Source organism: Monodelphis domestica, chromosome 1 (genome assembly GCF_027887165.1).
Source record: "Monodelphis domestica isolate mMonDom1 chromosome 1, mMonDom1.pri, whole genome shotgun sequence".
In the NCBI taxonomy this organism is placed as follows: Eukaryota; Metazoa; Chordata; class Mammalia; order Didelphimorphia; family Didelphidae; genus Monodelphis; species Monodelphis domestica.
In genome coordinates, this window is record NC_077227.1 from 518173754 (window position 1) to 518191906 (window position 18153).

The 18153-nt window shown below is 44.5% G+C and overlaps 1 protein-coding gene and 1 long non-coding RNA gene across 2 annotated transcripts in view; one reads left to right on the top strand and one right to left on the bottom strand.

The window, feature by feature from the left end:
* Positions 1 to 3015: 3015 nt before the first annotated feature.
* On the bottom strand, positions 3016 to 9973 carry LOC103102946 (uncharacterized). The gene is made up of 2 exons (XR_008915475.1): positions 9899 to 9973; positions 3016 to 3530 (listed from the first exon to the last, which is right to left on the bottom strand). It is a non-coding gene; the product is annotated as an uncharacterized LOC103102946 (long non-coding RNA).
* FOSL2 (FOS like 2, AP-1 transcription factor subunit) overlaps positions 9711 to 18153 on the top strand; it is a 36083-nt gene continuing 27640 nt past the window's right edge. Inside the window, exon 1 of the mRNA XM_056813214.1 lies at positions 9711 to 11667. Within this exon, the coding sequence (XP_056669192.1) occupies positions 11563 to 11667 (105 nt within the window). The 5' untranslated portion in view covers positions 9711 to 11562. The remainder of the gene's footprint in view (positions 11668 to 18153) is intronic.

An 18153-nucleotide genomic window follows, 5' to 3' on the forward strand; every position in this document is an offset into this window, starting at 1 on the left:
GGGTCTGGTGAACTGGATGCCTTCTAGGTCCCCTTCTGTCTCTGAATTAGAGAGCGGATGTCCAGTTCCAGAGTAGCACAGCGGATGATCCTCACACGGATAATGGAAATGGACATGACCCATGAGCTTGAGGCTGCCCTTCTCCTGGAGATGTAGCATTCAGGGCCATAAAGAGCCAGCCCAGAGGAAATGTGAGGAAGCCTTTGGTCACTGCAGCTGAGCCCCAAGGGGTGGACTGGTTATCATCTTCACTTCTCATGCCTTTAACGTGAGGCAACCATCACCAAAGATGGACCCAGCTCTGTCCCTACCCCAATTCTCTCTTCTCCAACCCAGATATAGACTCACCATCCGGTGTGCATGCATGGGGTGCAGCTGAATCTTGTGTTCCTTCTTACCTACCATCTGAGCTCACATCTATGAATCTTTAAAACAGTCCTGGACCAAAGCACCGGAGAAGTAAAATCTGCCGTGGCCATGTGTGGGAAGCAGAGGTGCTAACTTGGTGACTGAGCAAGATCTCACTTCGGTTCTTTTGATCTACCAGAGTTAAGGAGGACAGAAGAAGTGTGGGTTCAGGGCCTGGCAGGTGGTGAAGTTTTTCTGGTGACTGGAGGAGTATGGAAGAAATGCATCTTTCTAGTATTTCTGGCTTCTCAGCACCATTACTGGAAATGACCATGATTATGTTCTTAAGTCTCCCTATGTGCACCTTTATGAGTAGTTCCTCCCCATAGCTCTGACCATATTATTCCCCTGCTCAAGAAACTCCAGTGCCTCCCTATTACCTCTGAGATCAGATAAAGACTTCTCTTTGGCATTTAAAGCCTTTCACAATCATGCCCCGATCTACTTTTAAGAAAAATTTATTTTTAAAAAACACTTGCCTTGTGTCTTACAATAAATAAGTGGGTATTGATTCCAAGGCAGAAGAGTAGTTAAGGACTAGACGATGGGGGTTAATGACTGGCCCAGGGTCCCACAGCTAGGAAGTATCTGAGGCTAGATTGGAACCCAGGACCTCCCATCTTCAAGTCTGGCTCTCAATCCACTGAGCTACTTAGTTGCCCCCATCCCAATCTGCTTTTCCAAATATTACTCCCATTCATGATGTCCAAATGGGTAGGCTTGAAGTTACTCATGGCGTGTCTTCTGACCCCTGCCTTTGCACAGTTGTTCTCCCAGTGCTCAGAGCACCCTGCCCCCCATTTCCTCTTCTTAGCATGGCCAGTTCCCTTCTGAGCTCAGCTCGAGCATCCTTCCCTGTCCTGATTCCTGTCAGGTCCTTCACCTTCTCTGCTCGAGTGCCCCCGTGACTGTGATTCACTGGAGTGGCCCTCACCGTGCTCCATTGGAGGAAGTCCTGAACATTCCAGGGCCTCTTTCAGGGGGAAGTGACAACTTTTTCCAGAATAATATGAAACCATCTTTATTTCTAAAATGGGAACTACCGATAGGTATCATCCACACCAACAGAGGCTCTTTGTGTGTCCCCAACAATCTTTAAGTCTAAAGAGACCCAGAGGCCCAAAAGTGTGAGAACTGCCAATTTACTGTTTTTTTTTCATAGTCTCACAGTTACTATTCTTTACACATCTATAGGCATTTGGTTGAAGGAGTGCCAGGCAGAAAGTCAGGAAGACTCCTCTTCCCGAGTTCAAATCTGGTCTCAGACCACTACTGGCTGTGTGACCTTGGGCAAGTCACTTAACCCTGTTGGCCTTAGTTTCCTCATGTCTAAAATGAATTAGAGAAGGAAATGGCAAGCTACTCTAATATCTTTGCCCAGAAAACCCCCAATGGGGTCATGAAGAGTTAGACCTGCCTGAAAAAAGACTGAACAACGAAACATATGTGATACGCTGTCTCTCCCCACCCTGCCCAGACCCCCAAGTAGAATGTAAGGTCTATGAGAACATCAACTCTTGCCTCTTTTTCTCCCTGGATTTCTAGGGCCCAACTGGTACAGTAGGAGGCTGTTGGGGTATAGTGACACAAACACTGATCAGAAGATCACGGTTCAAGTTCTGCCCCTGCCCCTTATGAGTCCTGTGGTCTCAGGCCAAACATAGAGCTTTTTTGAGCTTCCATTTCCAAATCTTTAAAACAAACAAACAAAAAAAACAAGTAAAAATTAGAAAATAGTGATTTCATCCCTTATAACTCTGTTGGGAAGAAAGAATTGTGTTTTGCAAACCATGAATACTTTTTTATTATAGTATCATAATATTTTATAATATATAAATAATATCATAAAAATAATCCTTAACATTTATGTTAAAGTCTGTGGTAAATTATATATAGAGAGAATATTTGTATATATGTGTAATATGGTTCCTATATGTATGTATATATATATATGTATACATATATATATATATATATATATATATATATATATATATATTGGGCAGCTAGGTGGCACAATGGACAGAGCACCAGGACTGAAGTCAGGAAGACCTGGCCACAGACACTTACTAGCTGTGTGACCCTGGACAAGTCATTTACCCTTGTTTGCCTCAAGTTTCCTCATCTGTAAAATGGCAAATCACTCCAGTATCTTCACCAAGAAAACCCCCCAATAGGGGGACAGAGTCATGAACAATAACAACAAATGCATCTATAGGCATATCATAGATCTAGAACTAGATGGGGCCTCAGGGGTCATCTAGCCTAGCCCTCTCATCTTAAGGATGAGGAAACTAAGACCTACTGTTTTAAGTGACTTGCCCAAAGTGATACGGTTAATAGGTGGCAGAAGTGGGATTTTGATCACAAAATCCAAAGCCACCTCCTTACCCTGTTGTCTGCCCATTAAAAAGCTTTCGCCTATTTATCTCATCTAATGTGCTCAATAATTCTGTGACTTAGGCACGGTGGGTATTATTATCCTTGTTTTACATGAGAGGCAGGGTGCAGAATGCAGGGGTGTCAAATAGAAAGGGTGGGAGGGGGCATTTCTAACCCATCAGTAAGAATCCCTGCAGGCTGCATATAGTCTTAGAAAATCACAAGTTTTCATATTTTCTCTTTTCTTTTAATAATGCAATTTTTTCAGGTGACATGTCAATACCATTTGTAATATTCATTTTCTGACATTTTTCAATCCATGTTCTCTCTCTCCGTCCCACTCCTCCTCCCTCCCCAAGAAGGCAGGTAATTGGATATCGGTTCTACACAGATGATCATACAATATCTATTTCCATGTCCATCATGTTGTGAAACAAGACACATATTGCCTACACTAGAGAAAAAAATTCACGGAGGAAATAAAGTAAAGAATGGGCTGTTTCCACGTGCATTCAGACTTGGTCTGTTTCCCCCGTGGCAGAGGATAGTCTTTTTCTTCACCGATCTTGGCGTGGTCCTGGATCTTTGCTTTTCTGAGAACAGTCATTCATTCATAGATGATTGTACACTGTTGTTACCGTGCCCCACTTTCTCCTGGTTCTGCTCACTTCACCTTGCATCATTTCATATAGATCTTTCCAGGTTTTTTCTGGTCATCTCATTTGTCATTTATGGGTTTCCTTTTAAAAAAATATTGACACATTAAAATCGGATAGGAATCACCTTTCAGTCTGGCTCGGGAGCATCGTGTACGTCAATTGGCCTCCCCGTGTCTGACACCTCTGTGTTATTTTAGACATAACCTGTCAGTGATGGAAGCAGTTCTTTAAGACCGTGAGCTGCAGAGAAGATGTTGTGCTGGCAGAAGGAGTTTCCTCACCTGGGAGGTCCCCGTTTCCATGAAATCACAGATCTTTACAGGTGGGAGGAAACAGAGAGGTATGATCAGCTCTAGCTAAGGCTGGAGCCCGGGGCTCTGCTGTCCTTCCCCTTCGACACTGATCTATCTCTAGAAGAGGAACCGAGAGGAAGTTTTTCCCTGTTCCTCTTGGCTGGACACGGCAAACATTCCAACCATGGGTGATTTTTGTTCCTGACTCATAAAGATATTTCTGGAGATCGTTGCTGCTTATTTATCACGAAGACGCAGCAGACATAAAAAATAATCTTTGTGAAGAAGTTCCCTCTGTCCATCCTACGTCCATCCATCCACAGTGCCAAGCGGACTCCTGGAGGAGTTGAATGGGGCCAAGTTTGGCTGTTCAATAGTAAGAAAGACCTTATCTGCATATGGTTTGTGGGAGATTTTGCATCTAATTTAAATGTGCATGTATCAACTGTACCATCTGATCTTAGGAAAATTTTAGTGTTTAAATGTTACCATTGCCCTTAAAGTTATAATTTAAGAAAAAAATTTCCTCCCTATATAGATTCCTGGAAAGAGAACTCGCAATTGGAGTCACTAACCTCTTTGAGCCTCTGACACTTTGTTTTTCATCCTGACTTGGCCATTTTCTGTGTGACCTTGGGCAAGTCATATCTCAGAATTGAAAAGAACCTTTGAGACCATCCAGTTCTTACAGCAGTGAGAACATATCTGACAATTGGTCATTTAGCCTGTACTTGAAGCTTCTGGGGACTGGAAGCCCAATACATCCACCCCTTTCTGCTTTTGGATGTTCCTAATTATTTGTTGAGGTAGCTAGATGGCTCAGTGGATAGAGCACTGGGTCTTACACTCAGGAAAAGCTGTCCTCAGACACTTAATAGCTGTGTGGCCATGGACCAATCAATTTACCTTTCTTTGCCTTGAAGCAGCAAGGTGGCTCCATGGGTAAAGTGACAGGCTTGGGGTTAATAAGTCTTTTAAAAACTGTATTTATTTAATAAATTAATTTAGAATATTTTTCCATGGTTACATGATTCATGTTCTTTCCCACCCCTCCTGCTTCCCCATTCCTGGAGCCAACAAACAATTCCACTGGATTTCACATTCATCATTGATCAAGACCCATTTCCATATTATTAATATTTGCAATAGAGTGATCATTTAGAGTCTATATCTTGAGGTTAATAAGTCTTGAGTTCAAATCCTGGATTAGACATGCATAAATTGTGTGACTCTGGGCAAGTCACTTAACCTGTTTGCCTTAATCCACTGAAGAAGGAAATGGTAAGCTGCTCTGGTATCCTTGCCAAGAAAACCCCAATTGGGACAAAAGTCCAACCTGACTGAACAATTGTTTGGTAGGAAGTTTTTCCGCATCAAGTCTAAATTTGCCCTCCAGGCAACTCCTGTTTCTTGTTCATTGTTCTGCCCTCTGGCCAATTAAAACAAATGTTCTCCCTCTACCTCAGAAGATAGCCCTCCAAACTCTGGGAGGCAGCTATCCTGTCCTGCTTTTCATAAAATCATGGGATTATAAATGCAGTCAGAAGGGACCTGGGGAGGACATCTAAGGCCAGATAAAGATACGGAACTATAGAGAAGTGAAATGACTTGTCCAACATAGGAAGTAAAAATATAGAGATGGAATTTGAACCAGGTCCTCTGATTCCAAATTCAGTGTTTCCTCTTTTCCTCAGAACATGGAAAAACAATCTATATAATGATGTCAGCAATGTAAATGGAAAGAATTTTTAAAATGAAGCTGAATCTTATGTAGTTAAAGAAGAGATAAGAAATGAATCTCATTCCCTTTTTTGTAGAGGTGGAGGACTATGGTTATGGAACATTGTATATAATGTTGGATGTGGTTGATGTATTGATTTTGTTTTGCTGAGCTCTTTTCTTTTTGGGGGGATAAAATGATTCTGGGTGAAAGAGAGAAGGATATATTTGGAAATGGAGAGGTCAAAACAAAAGATATCAATAAAGCTTTTAAAATTTTATTTAATCTTTTAACCTTTATTTAACCTTTTAAAGAGACTCTATGAGGCTCTTTCTTCATCTATAAAATGAGACTTAAGTTGGATTAGGTGATCTCTCAGTTCCCTCCTAGTTTTAAATCCTAATATGATACTTAAATTCCATACCTCAAATAAGGAATGAACTTGGGGCAAAAGGCATGTACGTCAAACCTGGAGCACTAGCTTTTTGAGGAGCCCTACCCTCTCTGCCTTAGAATCTGAAGGCTTAGGAAAGATTATGGGAGTCCTCAGCAATTTGTGAAATCTTTCTCTGAGAGAAACCTTTCCCTTTGATAAAAACCAAAAAAATAGATAGCTTCAAGAAGGACAGAGAAATTCAGGGATAATAAATGTAGATTTTATACATGTATATTAGGAAAATGTACAGATGTTTGTCTGTGTTTCTAGAACAACTGCCAAGCTCTCTCACTGCCAGAGACCAAATGTGACCCTGAGTGGACCCAGTCTGGGCAGGGAGAGTGGCAGAAGCCAGTAAAAGACAACAGAAGTCAGACCTAGTTTCTAGTGCCCAGCTCTGTAACTGACTCATTGGGTAAAATAATACAAGTCACCTCCTTGCTCTGGGCCTCAGGTTCCCCATCTGTAAAGTGTGGAGGACAGACTGATCTGCAAGGGATCTTCTAGGGCTAAGATTCTATGATTCTATGACTTCTGGTCCATTTGAGGAAGGATGATGGGAAGTTATCCTTTTCCAGCCTTCTTTCCTCCTTATCCCATATTCTTTTTTAGCTTCGACTTAGTTAAAAAAGAAAGGTTCAGTCATTCATTCATTCAACAAAATTATTGAATGCTTTTTAGCAAGACTGGTCAGGGGTTGTGAAGAATTAAATAAAAAAAGAGGGATAAGGCAATCTCTACTCATAAGTATTTTGTAATCTAGTAGAAGAGAAACCTGGTATAGGTATACTTGCCCCTAAGGTACTTAACCAGGTCTAGCAATATATAGTGTGGGGTAAAACAATGTTATTGGTACTATGCTTTCCATGAAAAGAAACAGGAAATAATAAATAGAGTGTTGGACTTGAAGGCAAAAAACCCTGGGTTTAAATCCCACTTCCCGTTCTTTTGTAGCTGTGTGACTTCTAGCTAGTCACTTAAACTGGCTGCGTCTCAGTTTCTTATCTATAAAATGGGGATAATAGCCTTCCAGGGTTATTGAAAGGCTTAAATATAAAAACATTTGTAAAATACTATATCCATCTCAATATGATTATGGGAACAATATTCTAACAATAACTCATGTTTATATAACCTTTTCAAGTTTGCAGATCTAGCATGTCTTCTAAGTTTCACAACTTTTAAAATAATAAACAATCTGGGGAATTACAACAAAGTATGATTTGCTTATAATGTATTAATTAGGTTGGGTCAAACTTATGTCACATATGCCTTTTATATATGATATACTATGATATAATGTGATGTAATATAATATGACATAACATGATAATATGATATTATATGATATATGATATGACATAACATCATAACATAACATAACATAACATAACATAACATAACATAATATAATATAATATAATATAATATAATACAATATAATACAATATAATACAATATAATACAATATAATACAATATAATATAATATAATATAATATAATATAATATAATATAATATAATATAATATAATATAATATAATATAATATAATATAATATAATATAATATAATATAATATAATATAATAATATATATTCCGGCACTTAGGAACAAAGCAACATTTCCCAAGTGCCGTAAAGCAAGCTGCTATGAGAGTTCCGATCGAGATGGGCTCCCTTAAGATTGCGATGATCAGCCCTTGATGGGGGAAAACATTCAGTTGGGAAGGAAGGGAAGTGGTAAAGTGCAAGGTGAAGATGGAGGATAGAGTAACCCAGGCTAGCGGGCGCGCAAAGTAGTAGTAGTAGTAGTAGTATCGGAGGAACAGAGGGGTGTTAGGCTGTCACTATTCCAAGGTCCAGAGTTTGGGCTTTTTTTAATGAGCGCGGGGGAGTCCTGGAAAGCTTCTCATAGGAGCTATAGCTGGGGGAACAAGGGGCTCTTGAATGTTGCATCAGCACAGGTTCCATGATGCTCTGCAGACGTGTCTGGGACTCCCCGGCTTTGCTGGAACCCACAAGAAAAGAAAAAGAAGGGGGGAGAGGGCATGGAAGCAGAAGGTGGTCGAGAGAGAACATCTGGGAGAGAACGGCTTAGAGTCACAGGGCGCAGCATCTCGCTCATATCTCTGTAGTTGCAGCCCAAGAGGAAGCTCTCCCCCTCCCAGGTATTACTGGAAAGGGTGTGTGGGTGAGACCACGCAACATTAGGCTTTTTGAACGTAGAGGTGGGGGCGGGGAGCTCAAGGGGAAATAGTTTCTATCTTGAAGAATCAGAAAACAAAGCAAAACTAAAAGTGATTGTGAGCTTCCTGCTCCCGCGCTGCACTGGGTAGGGATCAGACTAGTGCTTGGCCCGGGAGGGCAGCCTCAGCCCAATGCCCTTCCCTTACTCTTCTCATCGTGCCCCCACATCCCTCCGAATTTGGTAGGGGCAGAGAGGAAAGTCGGTTTCTGCTGTCCCTGCCCAGGGCTCTGAGCTGGTGGAAGAAGGAGGAGGGCGGGGAGGTGAGTGGAAAAATCGCGATTGTTCTTTCTCTGCTCCCCCCTCCGTCCTCCTCCCCCCTCCCCCCGCCCTGAGCTTTCGGGGTTTGCTGCTGGTGAAGGATCTGATCCGTTTTGCGTCAAAGATCTACATTTGCTCATCCTTCTGGGAAAATTACATAAATAAATAAGCCGGCGAGGCCAAAAAGGCAAACCAAACACAAGCAAGAAACCAAACACAAGCCCTTAAACCTTTGTTTCCACTGCCTCCGACCTCTCTCCTCCCCCAGCAAGCTCCGAGGCCATGGCTTGCCTCCTTCCAAGCGTACTCTAGCCTGGGTAGGAGGGGACGTGATGCACACTCTCCGGGCTGGCTGGGTCAGGGGCCGAGGCACGGCCTGGGCCGCCCGGAGCTGGCCTCGGCAAGGACTAAATGTGCGTTAGAAATGTAAACAATAGCCCTGAGCGGCACCCCTAGGTTTCGGGCGGTTGGAGAAAGGCTTAAATGATCCGGGACAAGCGTCCAAGAGACTGCTCGGACGGAATCCAGGGGCCCAAGCTCTGTAGGAGACTGTCCTCTCTCCCGATCCTTCCCCTCCCCCATCAGACACCTTGCACGGATAAACCTAGTCACGAAATGACGGCCACAGACTAAGGAATCATTTATATTGTGCCAATTATGTGCCTGGCACCGTGCTGAGCACTTTTAAACATATCTCATTTGACCTGAGATGGAGACTCAGGTAAAGTTATATGACAGATCCAAGGCCATACAACCAACCAGCGGCAGATCTGGGATTCGAATGATCGCAGATCCCCTGACTACAAATATTCGCATTCCGCAGAACCACAGATTAGCGGCTCGGGGAATCGACTAGAATTTTAACCCTCCTCGGCTGAAAGAAATGAGGACATAACCTAGTCCACACCCCTCCTTTTACTCCTTTTCTCCCCCCTCGCCCAACCAATCAATTATAGTTTGGGATTGACGTATTATTAACACGTATCAGAAGCGTTTTAATTGTACTGCACTGAAGCAAGAGGGATGTCATTAGAATCGTTCATTCCATCTTTGAGGATCCGAGGAAACAGTCAATCTAGCTACAAGCAACTGGCGTTACCCAACCCGGCACCCAGGTTCTATGGCGTTGTGCCGGGGCCAAGAACTGTGCTCTGGGAGTGCCCGAGTGAACCAGACCCCGGCCCCACCCAGGGCTGCAAAATGCTTTGGTCTTTGGACCTCCACCTCCCAGTGGCCCTGAACACAGCAGGCAGCCAGGCACCAGACAGATCTCTCCGCCGCGCCTCACAACGTTCCCTAAGTGTCCTTTGTCACTGTAATTAAAACGAGAAAAGAAAAGAAAAGCTAAGCCGAAACCCGGTCGGACGAGGCCCCTCTCTCTGTTCTCCCGCCCCAGTTCCCCTTTAAGTGGAGTTCTCAAGCCTCTGGTAAGCTAGGGAGCTAGGGAATCCCTCTCCCACCACGTCACCCTAACCAAGGAAACCCGCACTCACGTCCTGCAACGCAAATGACCATCTTTGGCAAAGTGCGCCAATGGAACAGACCAAAGCAAGCACGGGGGGAAGGGGTGGGGGTGGAGGGGAGAAGTGCCAGAAATCCACTCCGGTGCGTTCCACTCAGAGGGGGGGGAAGAAGTTCGGACTCCGGGAGTACCCCCTCCCCCTTTCTTCCCCCTTCCCTTGTTTTTACTCCCTCCGCCACCTCCTTCCTTCTTTCCTCACTCCTGGGTGTCCGACTGGTGTCAAGTGCCTTTTAGCTGAGGAAGGGAGAGAAAGAAAGAAGTCTCCTCTTTCTCCCTCCTCTCTCTTCCTCCCTCCTCTCTTCTTCTTCCTCCTCCTCTTTCTTCCCCTCCCCTCCCTCACCCTCCCGCTCCTCCCTGCAAGGTGGGGTTTGGTGAGCTGGGGGTTGACGTGAGTGAACGATCCACATGGTACTGGGGGCTGGATAATAAAGAGTGTGGAGTTGAACTAATGCCATTGCACTGAGTCATCCCAGGCAGGCAGAGCTCTGGGGCTCGGAGCGCACTATCGGGAGAGAGCGAGAGCTAGAGAGAGAGAGAGAGAGAGAGAGAGAGACCCACAGAGACGGGGACAGGGCGAGGCAGGGAGGGGAAGCTGTAATTGCAACCAGGAAAGAGAAAGACAGAAAAGGAGAGAGGGAGAGAGAGAAGAAAGAAAGAAAAAAAAATCCCCGTCGCCACCTCTCGCGTGCAGGGGTGAGGACAGGAAAGCCAGTGTCAGAATCCCTAATTAAAGGAGAGCGCAGCTCTGCTCTAAAAGGCCAGAGGCTCCGCTCGCTCTTGGGCTTGACTCTCTGCAGTCGGGAGGATTAAGACAGGAGACACAGATCTTTGTTCCGTGTCCATTCAGAGGGAAAATATTTTTTTCCTACCCCTTTGGGTGGTGTTCGAGGGGAGCCTCCGGGCGGCTGGAGAGAGGCTTAATTTTTTTTTTTCCCAAAGCATTTTTTCAGATTATCATTTTGTCAAGTGTCAGAGCCTCTCTGAAACTCGGGCTATTCGATCCACAGGAAGTTTATTCTCAGCCTCTTTTTTTTTTTTAAAGGAGGAAATAGCCGCAGAAGTTTCTCAAAGCGAGCTCCCTTAACTGAATGTCCACCGCTCCTACCGACTGGGCTCACTAATTGGGCTTCCAGGCTTTTTTTTTTCCCTTCGCTCTCTCTGTCCCATTTTTCTTGTTGGACATCGATTCCAGTCCCCTTCCCCAAGGATCTAGGTCCCCCCGCCCCCCCCCCCCCCCCCCGCCAACCCCCGGCTCTTCGGTTGAGAGGGGGAGGGCAAGTGGGAGGGCCCGAAGGGAGGGTCGGACTTTGGAGAGAGAGACTGAGGGAAAGGGCCAGGCGGCCAGCTGGTGCCCGGCAGAAGTTCTGAGCGCGCCACTCCAGGGCTCTTTGCAGTCGACTTCACGCTTCTTGCCTCTTCGTCCCCTCCGAGAGCATTTGGAAACACTCGGCCCGGGGGTGGGGGGGTGGGAAGGATTTAAAAATACTGAGACTACCGGGAGAGGAGATCTTCGGGGGCGAGAGCGCTCAAGCAAGTGCGAGGCCGGGAGGAGGAGAAGGAGGAGGAGGAGGAGGAGGAAGAGGAGGGTGGAGGAAGACAAACACCCTGTTTCCTCTCGGGCTCCCACCGCGGATCATGTACCAGGATTATCCCGGGAACTTTGACACCTCGTCCCGGGGCAGCAGCGGCTCTCCAGCGCACGCCGAGTCTTACTCCAGCGGTGGCGGCGGCGGCCAGCAGGTAAGCAGGAGAGCTTGTCGGCTTCCTGGATGCACCTGGCGAGGAACGAGCCCTTCCTTTTCCTCTTTCCCTCACTTCCCTCCCCCAAACAGCCCTTTTCCTGCCTTTCTTTCTCTCTCTCTCTCCTTATTCTTTGGACCAAGAACCCCCAACACGACCTATAGTTTGGGGTCTCGTTTCTTCTGACCTCTCCCACCCCGTCGCCTTTCTTTTTCTTCTGGGGAGCCTGTAGATGTGAAGCGCTGACAATGACTTCCCACCTACTCCATCCTCCGAACTCCTTCCCAAATGAAATTCTATGATACTCCAAGACTCCATCCCGTCACATAAAATAACGTGCTCCCCGGGGCTAGCCGGCTGGCTTCTTGGTGTTTTCCCAGAGTTGGACAGGAAGGCCTGGAAAACATACACCTTCCCCAGAAGCCATACCCGCGGGGATACCCTTCCCTCCCTTCAGCTATGTTTCTAGAAAGACCTCCTTGTGGAAGCCGTTGGGGCCTAGGAGATAGTCTTTGAGGTATTTCTAGCGGGGGAGGGGCAGCGTACCCAGGGGAAAGAGGGCAGGATGGGGAATCATAAGAGTTGGGTTCAAATCCTAGAGTGCCAGTTTAGCCGTTGGGACCCGGGCAGATAACTTTGCCACTCTGGGTTTTGGTTTCTTCAGATGTAAAATGAGGAGATGGGACTAGATGGCACGAAAAGCTCCTTCTAGCTTTTTAGATCTAGAATCTACTCAGTTAGGTGCCCTGGGGAGTGAGGGTGAGAGGTTAGAGGTCCAGGGCATGGCAGGAGTGAGAGCCTCATCAAAGAGTCCGACTCCTGCTCAACGAGGTAGCCTTTCAAGGCCATTTCATCCAAAGGCTTCAGCTGTCCTCCTTGGGAGGAGTGGACCTTGTTATGGAAAACAAAGCTTTACCGAAGAGAGGTTAGAGAGAAAAGTAAGGGAAAGGGGCTGCTGTAGCAGAGCCCTCTCTGGTTTGGGGGTGGTACTTGCAGCTGAAAAAGCAAGTCCTTGGTATATTTTCAAAGTAGCTCAACTGGTTTGTTGGAGTATCAGTGATGGAGTATAATATGGAGCTGTGCTTGCAAATACCAGAAAGATAGTGGTGGTGAGGGGGGCCCCATGGAATATTATCATCTTCACACAGACCTTTACCTGTATGGACTTGTCTTGTGCATTGGATTAACTCATGGGGCCCACCAAAATCCAGACAGTAGCCTCTTCTTTCCTAGATTTACAGGTCTCCCTTTGGTGTGGTGGGGTACAGGCCAGAGGCTGCCATCTGCACCAGTCTTCTGATTTGAGATCTATACGGGAGGGGCTGTATGAAGAGCCCCAGAAAGAGGGTTAGGAGAACTCTGCTTTGGACTTTGGGATGGGGGGGGGGGGGAGAGTAGAGACATCATAATTTTTTGTACATATGAAAAGATACCTTTTTCCAAAGCGATATTCAGGACTGGTGACATTCCATCCCTTAGTAGATCTAGCCATGGTCTTGAATTCTACTTTTTCTCCTTCAAAATAACAACCACCCACTGTCACACGCATACACATATACGCTTCCCTTTTCTGAATTGGACAGTACAATATTCTGAAAATGTGAATGCTCAACTGTTTTACTACTTAAGTCCAATAAAGCCAAACTAAAAAAGTTGCCTGCTTAGATCTCTCTCCTAGTCAGAGAGATGCCACTGATTTCATGCCCATTTCTACAACTGGGTGGGAATCATTTGCTCTCTCTGCCTTTCCCATTCCCTCCAATCTCAATCTCCAATCTCAGAGGTCTAGAGCAGACCACCTTGGAATCGTACCCATTTGGTTTTTCCTCATTTCTTCCCTATCTGCTTTTGCTATTGTTTTAAGTGAGGATCCTCATTTTCAGTGTGATCCTCACTTTGCCTAACCTAGCTGGGATTGGATGAGAAGTTAGGACAGTCAAAGAATTGACCCTGACTGTACAAAGTGTGTCACTGAGGCCTTGGAGCCCATGAAATAAATTGAATTGAAGCAATGCCTTGCTGTAGATCAAAATCCAACCGGGAAACAGCAATAGGAAGGAGGAAGAGAAATGACTCCAGCCGACCATAATGGAGATTCATTAGCTAAACAGCAAGCAAGTGTTGGCTAATTCCTAGCATGCTGTAACACATGAAGGTTTTGCAATTGATAATAACCTGGTATACTGCTTCTCTCATATGGCCTGCCAGTTCTGCTCAGCCATCCAAAGTCTGAGGCGCCTTTCAAACCAGAGATTTTCAAGGTAATGCGGACATTAGACAAACTCTGGAGCCACCCTCTCCTTTTATAGTTCTGGAGGATTGGGGATTTTTTTTTCTTTTTTGGTCTGGTCACTAGGGTTTTTTTTTCCATCATGGTTGCAGCTTCTGTGCAAAACTGTAATGAAGTTAGGGAGTGGTTGCTGGGCTGGCCTTAGTTACTTCACAAGTAGGTGCTAGGCCCCTTTCAGAGACACAGGCTGGCAAGGCTCATGGTTAAATGACTGTGTGACCCAGAGAACCCGCCATCACTTTATTTCCCTTACTTTCCTTTAGTTCGGGACATGAATGGTGGGAAGAGGATGGACAACTTCCCCCTTTTCTGACAGTCTCCATGGACCTCGTCTACCAAGTTGGGTCATTTTCCTTTCCAATTAAGTACCCCCACCCCCTCTGTTTTCCCAGCCGTTTTTTTTTTTTTACGGGTTTCAAATCTTCTGGGTAGCAAAAACATGTTGCCCTAACATGAACAGCAATCCTTTTCTACCCATCTCCTTCAAAGGACTTGGGCTGACTTAGCACAGGACCATGTGGGAGAGTGACATTTTTTCCAGAGGACTTTTTTTTTAAGCTTCTAGTCTTGACTGTGGCTGGAACTTGAAGCATGAAAAATATTTCCTGCTCTAGTTCATAGTTTTATTCCCAAAGATTGCTGTCTCTGATTCTTTACTTCCCTCCCCCCACCCAGTTTTCTTTATAATATATATATATATATTTTTTTTTTAAGGGGATTTTTTTCCTTCTTCTTTCTTCCTCCCTTTCTTAGGAAAACACCTCCCAGATCTGTGTGCTCTCTCTGCCTCCCTCCTCAACACTTACGGTCTCTGGGAGGGAACATTACGCAATCTAGCCAGTTACACAAACATAGGTTATTTCATAACTTGTTTTCATCAGCTGGGCCCCCTCTTTATTAAAACACACACACACACACACACACACACACACACAAGAAAACAAAAACAAAATCCAGAACTTTTCCAAGGCTGACTATTTCTCAGATGACTTGGGATAATAAATCAGGGGCACTAGATATTCTTTTCCTATGGAGGAATATTAGAATCAATCTCCTATCCTCATAGACTCACTCTTCTCCTCCTCCCTCTCAGCCCCCTCACCCCATGCATGCTCGCACACACACAATATTTCCCTGGGAGTGAACTTTACCAACAGTACCAGGCTGGGACATTCCTGAGTTCAAACAACTTTACCAGAAATGACTGAGATTCCCAAGGCATCTCCAGCCATACTTCTTGAGTGCCCCCTAGGGGGCACTCTTAAAAATTTCCCTGGAATTCTAAGCTTTTAACTTGACTTTCAAAGCTTTTTAGAGAGACAATGTATTGAACTTGTCTTTAATTGAGAAACTTGTTTTCCATTTGAGCTGTATCTCCCAATGAAAAAATCTGTTTATTAGGCTGGACACAGCTGGTTGAAGCAGAGATGTTTTTCTCATGTCCCCAGGTCCCCAAATGTATATGGGTGCTCTCATTCATTTTCCATGGTTACTCTCCTAATGATACTGAAATAGAGGCATAGAATTTTTTTTCTTCCTTTCCGAATTTGGTAATGCGGTTAGCGGTATGTTGTTTGTGCCTTGATCCTGGAGATGCTATAAATCAGGATCAGATACAATGGTGTTATAGGAATTTGGTTTATTCTGTTGGTTTATCATCTTCACTTTATGGGCAGAGTGAATGAGTGTTTTGGCTTTTTGGGTCCTTCTCTCAGAAGAAAAATTGGGTGAGTGAGGGCTTTGGTCCTCCGGATGAAATCTTGATTAATTTCCATCACTTGAGTCTCCTCCTGTTGAGTACCATCTTGCTGGCATAAGAGGCCTGAGTATAAAGCAAAGATATTGCTTTTCTAACTAGTAGATCAAAACTTTGATCTCCTGATGAGGTTTTCAGAGCAGCCCTTTGGGGAGGCCTCCTTAATGCCTCCTCGTTTCATACATTTTTGGAACTCTTTTGGGCCACACCTTCGAAGCCTACAGCACATTCTTTTGGATGATCTCCATGGAGGTTGGGAGGACTGGGAGGAAGAAGGAAAGCAGCAGTAAATCCTTGGCCTCTGAGGGTAAATTTGATCTTTGAAAGTGGTTTCCAACCTTTGGAAGCTGGTTGAAGAAGGCCATTGGTCAAGATATGACAGGCTGTCTATGGTAGAAAACTGATAAGCCTAAGCAATGGTGGCATTATGGAAATGAAGTATATATCCTCCTGAGATAATTGCTCTGGGAGATGGCCTGGTATAGTGGAAAGGGCTCTAGGTTTGGTGTCAAAGGGTTCAAAGGCCAGTTTTGTCCCTTAATACTTGTGGGCCATTGGGCAAATAATTTAATTTCTGGGCATCAGTTTCCTGGTGGTTAGAATGTAATGATTGGACTAATTGACCTCTAAGGTCCCTTTCCATTTAAATCAATCCTCTTACTTTAAATGACAGTGCTCATTTGCATGTATGTGTAGATGCTAATTTTAGTGGAATGTTAGCTCCTGAAGGATAGCTACCTGATAGTTTATTTCTGTTTTGCCTCTCCCTCTTCTCCCCACCCAGTTTGGGGCATCAGATGGCACCTAACCGATGCTTGTCATTAAAAAATGCCCCTTCTCTTGATAACCTTGCCACCCGTGTCTTGTGTGTGGCATATCCTGGAAGCCACAGCCCTTGTGAATGATGGCAGCAACCATACATTCTGTAACTCTATACTGCTTCAACTGACTGGCAATTTTAATTTGTTGGGTTTGGAGAGGGAAAATACACAGCTTTTCTTGGTCTCCCCTGCTGCTTCTCAGACCTGCAACGTGGCAAGATTTGCCACTGTGCTCAGGAGAGAAGAAAAGATGGATGTTCGTCAGTAAAAACAGAACTGTTAGGATTAGTGAAGCAGGGAGTAGATGATTAAGTAAATGCTTGTTGACTTGAGTAGAGAATGGAGCCTCATCCCTGAGCTAGCCCAGGGGGGCATCGGGAGTCAGTGCCTTCTCTAAATGGTAGAGAATTCAGTCGCCTCTGCCTAGGCTTTGGGATCAGAAGGACCTGGATAATCAAAGGATCTTTCTGTGGTTTCCTTTTCATAGAATCTTGGGAAGAAGGGACCCTGAAAGAAGGAATATGCCAATTGCTACAGTAATCATTAGCTTATTCAGCAGCTGTTCTTAGGATAAGTGGTGGTTCCTAGCTTTGGGTCTAGTATTGGGACCCCCTTCCCTTTTTTTAAACATCGGAGAATCTCTTAGTCCCTTCCAAGGGGGATAGAGAAAAAGATGGAATACAATGGAAAGAGTATGGGTATGATTTGGGGCAAGTTGTTCAACTTAGAGTTGGTTTCCTCATCTGTATGTACATCAAAGGGGTTGAACAAGATGACTTCCAAAGTGCCTTTCAACTCTAATTCTATGATTCTGTGATCTTTCATTCTGATAGCTACCCAATGAATTAACTTATCTCTAAACATGTCAAGCTCTGAGCCCAGGAAGAGGTAACTTACAAATCCCTGCATCTTAGTATAGTGGAAAGAACACTGGCTTTTGAGTCAAAGATCTAGATTCAAATCCTGATTCTGCTGCTACCCATGTGATCTAGAGCAAGTTAATTCACTTTTTTGGGTCTCAGTTTCTTGATCTGTGAAATGAGATCAGACTAGATGTGGCCCATATCCCTTCCAACTCTAAAGTCATGATTCTAGGATTTTAAATGATTCCAGATTTTTCTTTTTTCTTCATTTCCTTGCCCTGCTGAGGGAGTCAAATGAGGAAAGATGAAGTAGCTTTTCCTAAGCTGAGATTTGCTAGTTAATTTAAGTAGGATAATTTAGTGCAATTTGATTTAATGTGTATTTAATGAAGTACCTGCTATGTCACCGGCACTGTGCTTGGTGCTCAGAGACAAAAATGAAGCTATTCCTACCCTCAAGTGGCATACATTCTACTATGGAGAAGAGACTGATGGGAGACAAAATACAATTCCTTGTGAGATGAGAGGGAGCTTTTTTAGATAGATGAAAGTCCAATGGAGGATTAAGATAAGAGGGTAGGACACTCCAATCATTTAATCAACAAGCATTTATTAAATAACTGCTGTGTGCCCTATCTACCAGCACTAAATGCTAGGGACCCAGAGACAAAAATAAAATTGTCCTTGCCTGGAATTTCATTTAGCAGCTATGTGTCATTTGCCACTTGAAGGAAAGAAAGGTAAATAGAAAACATT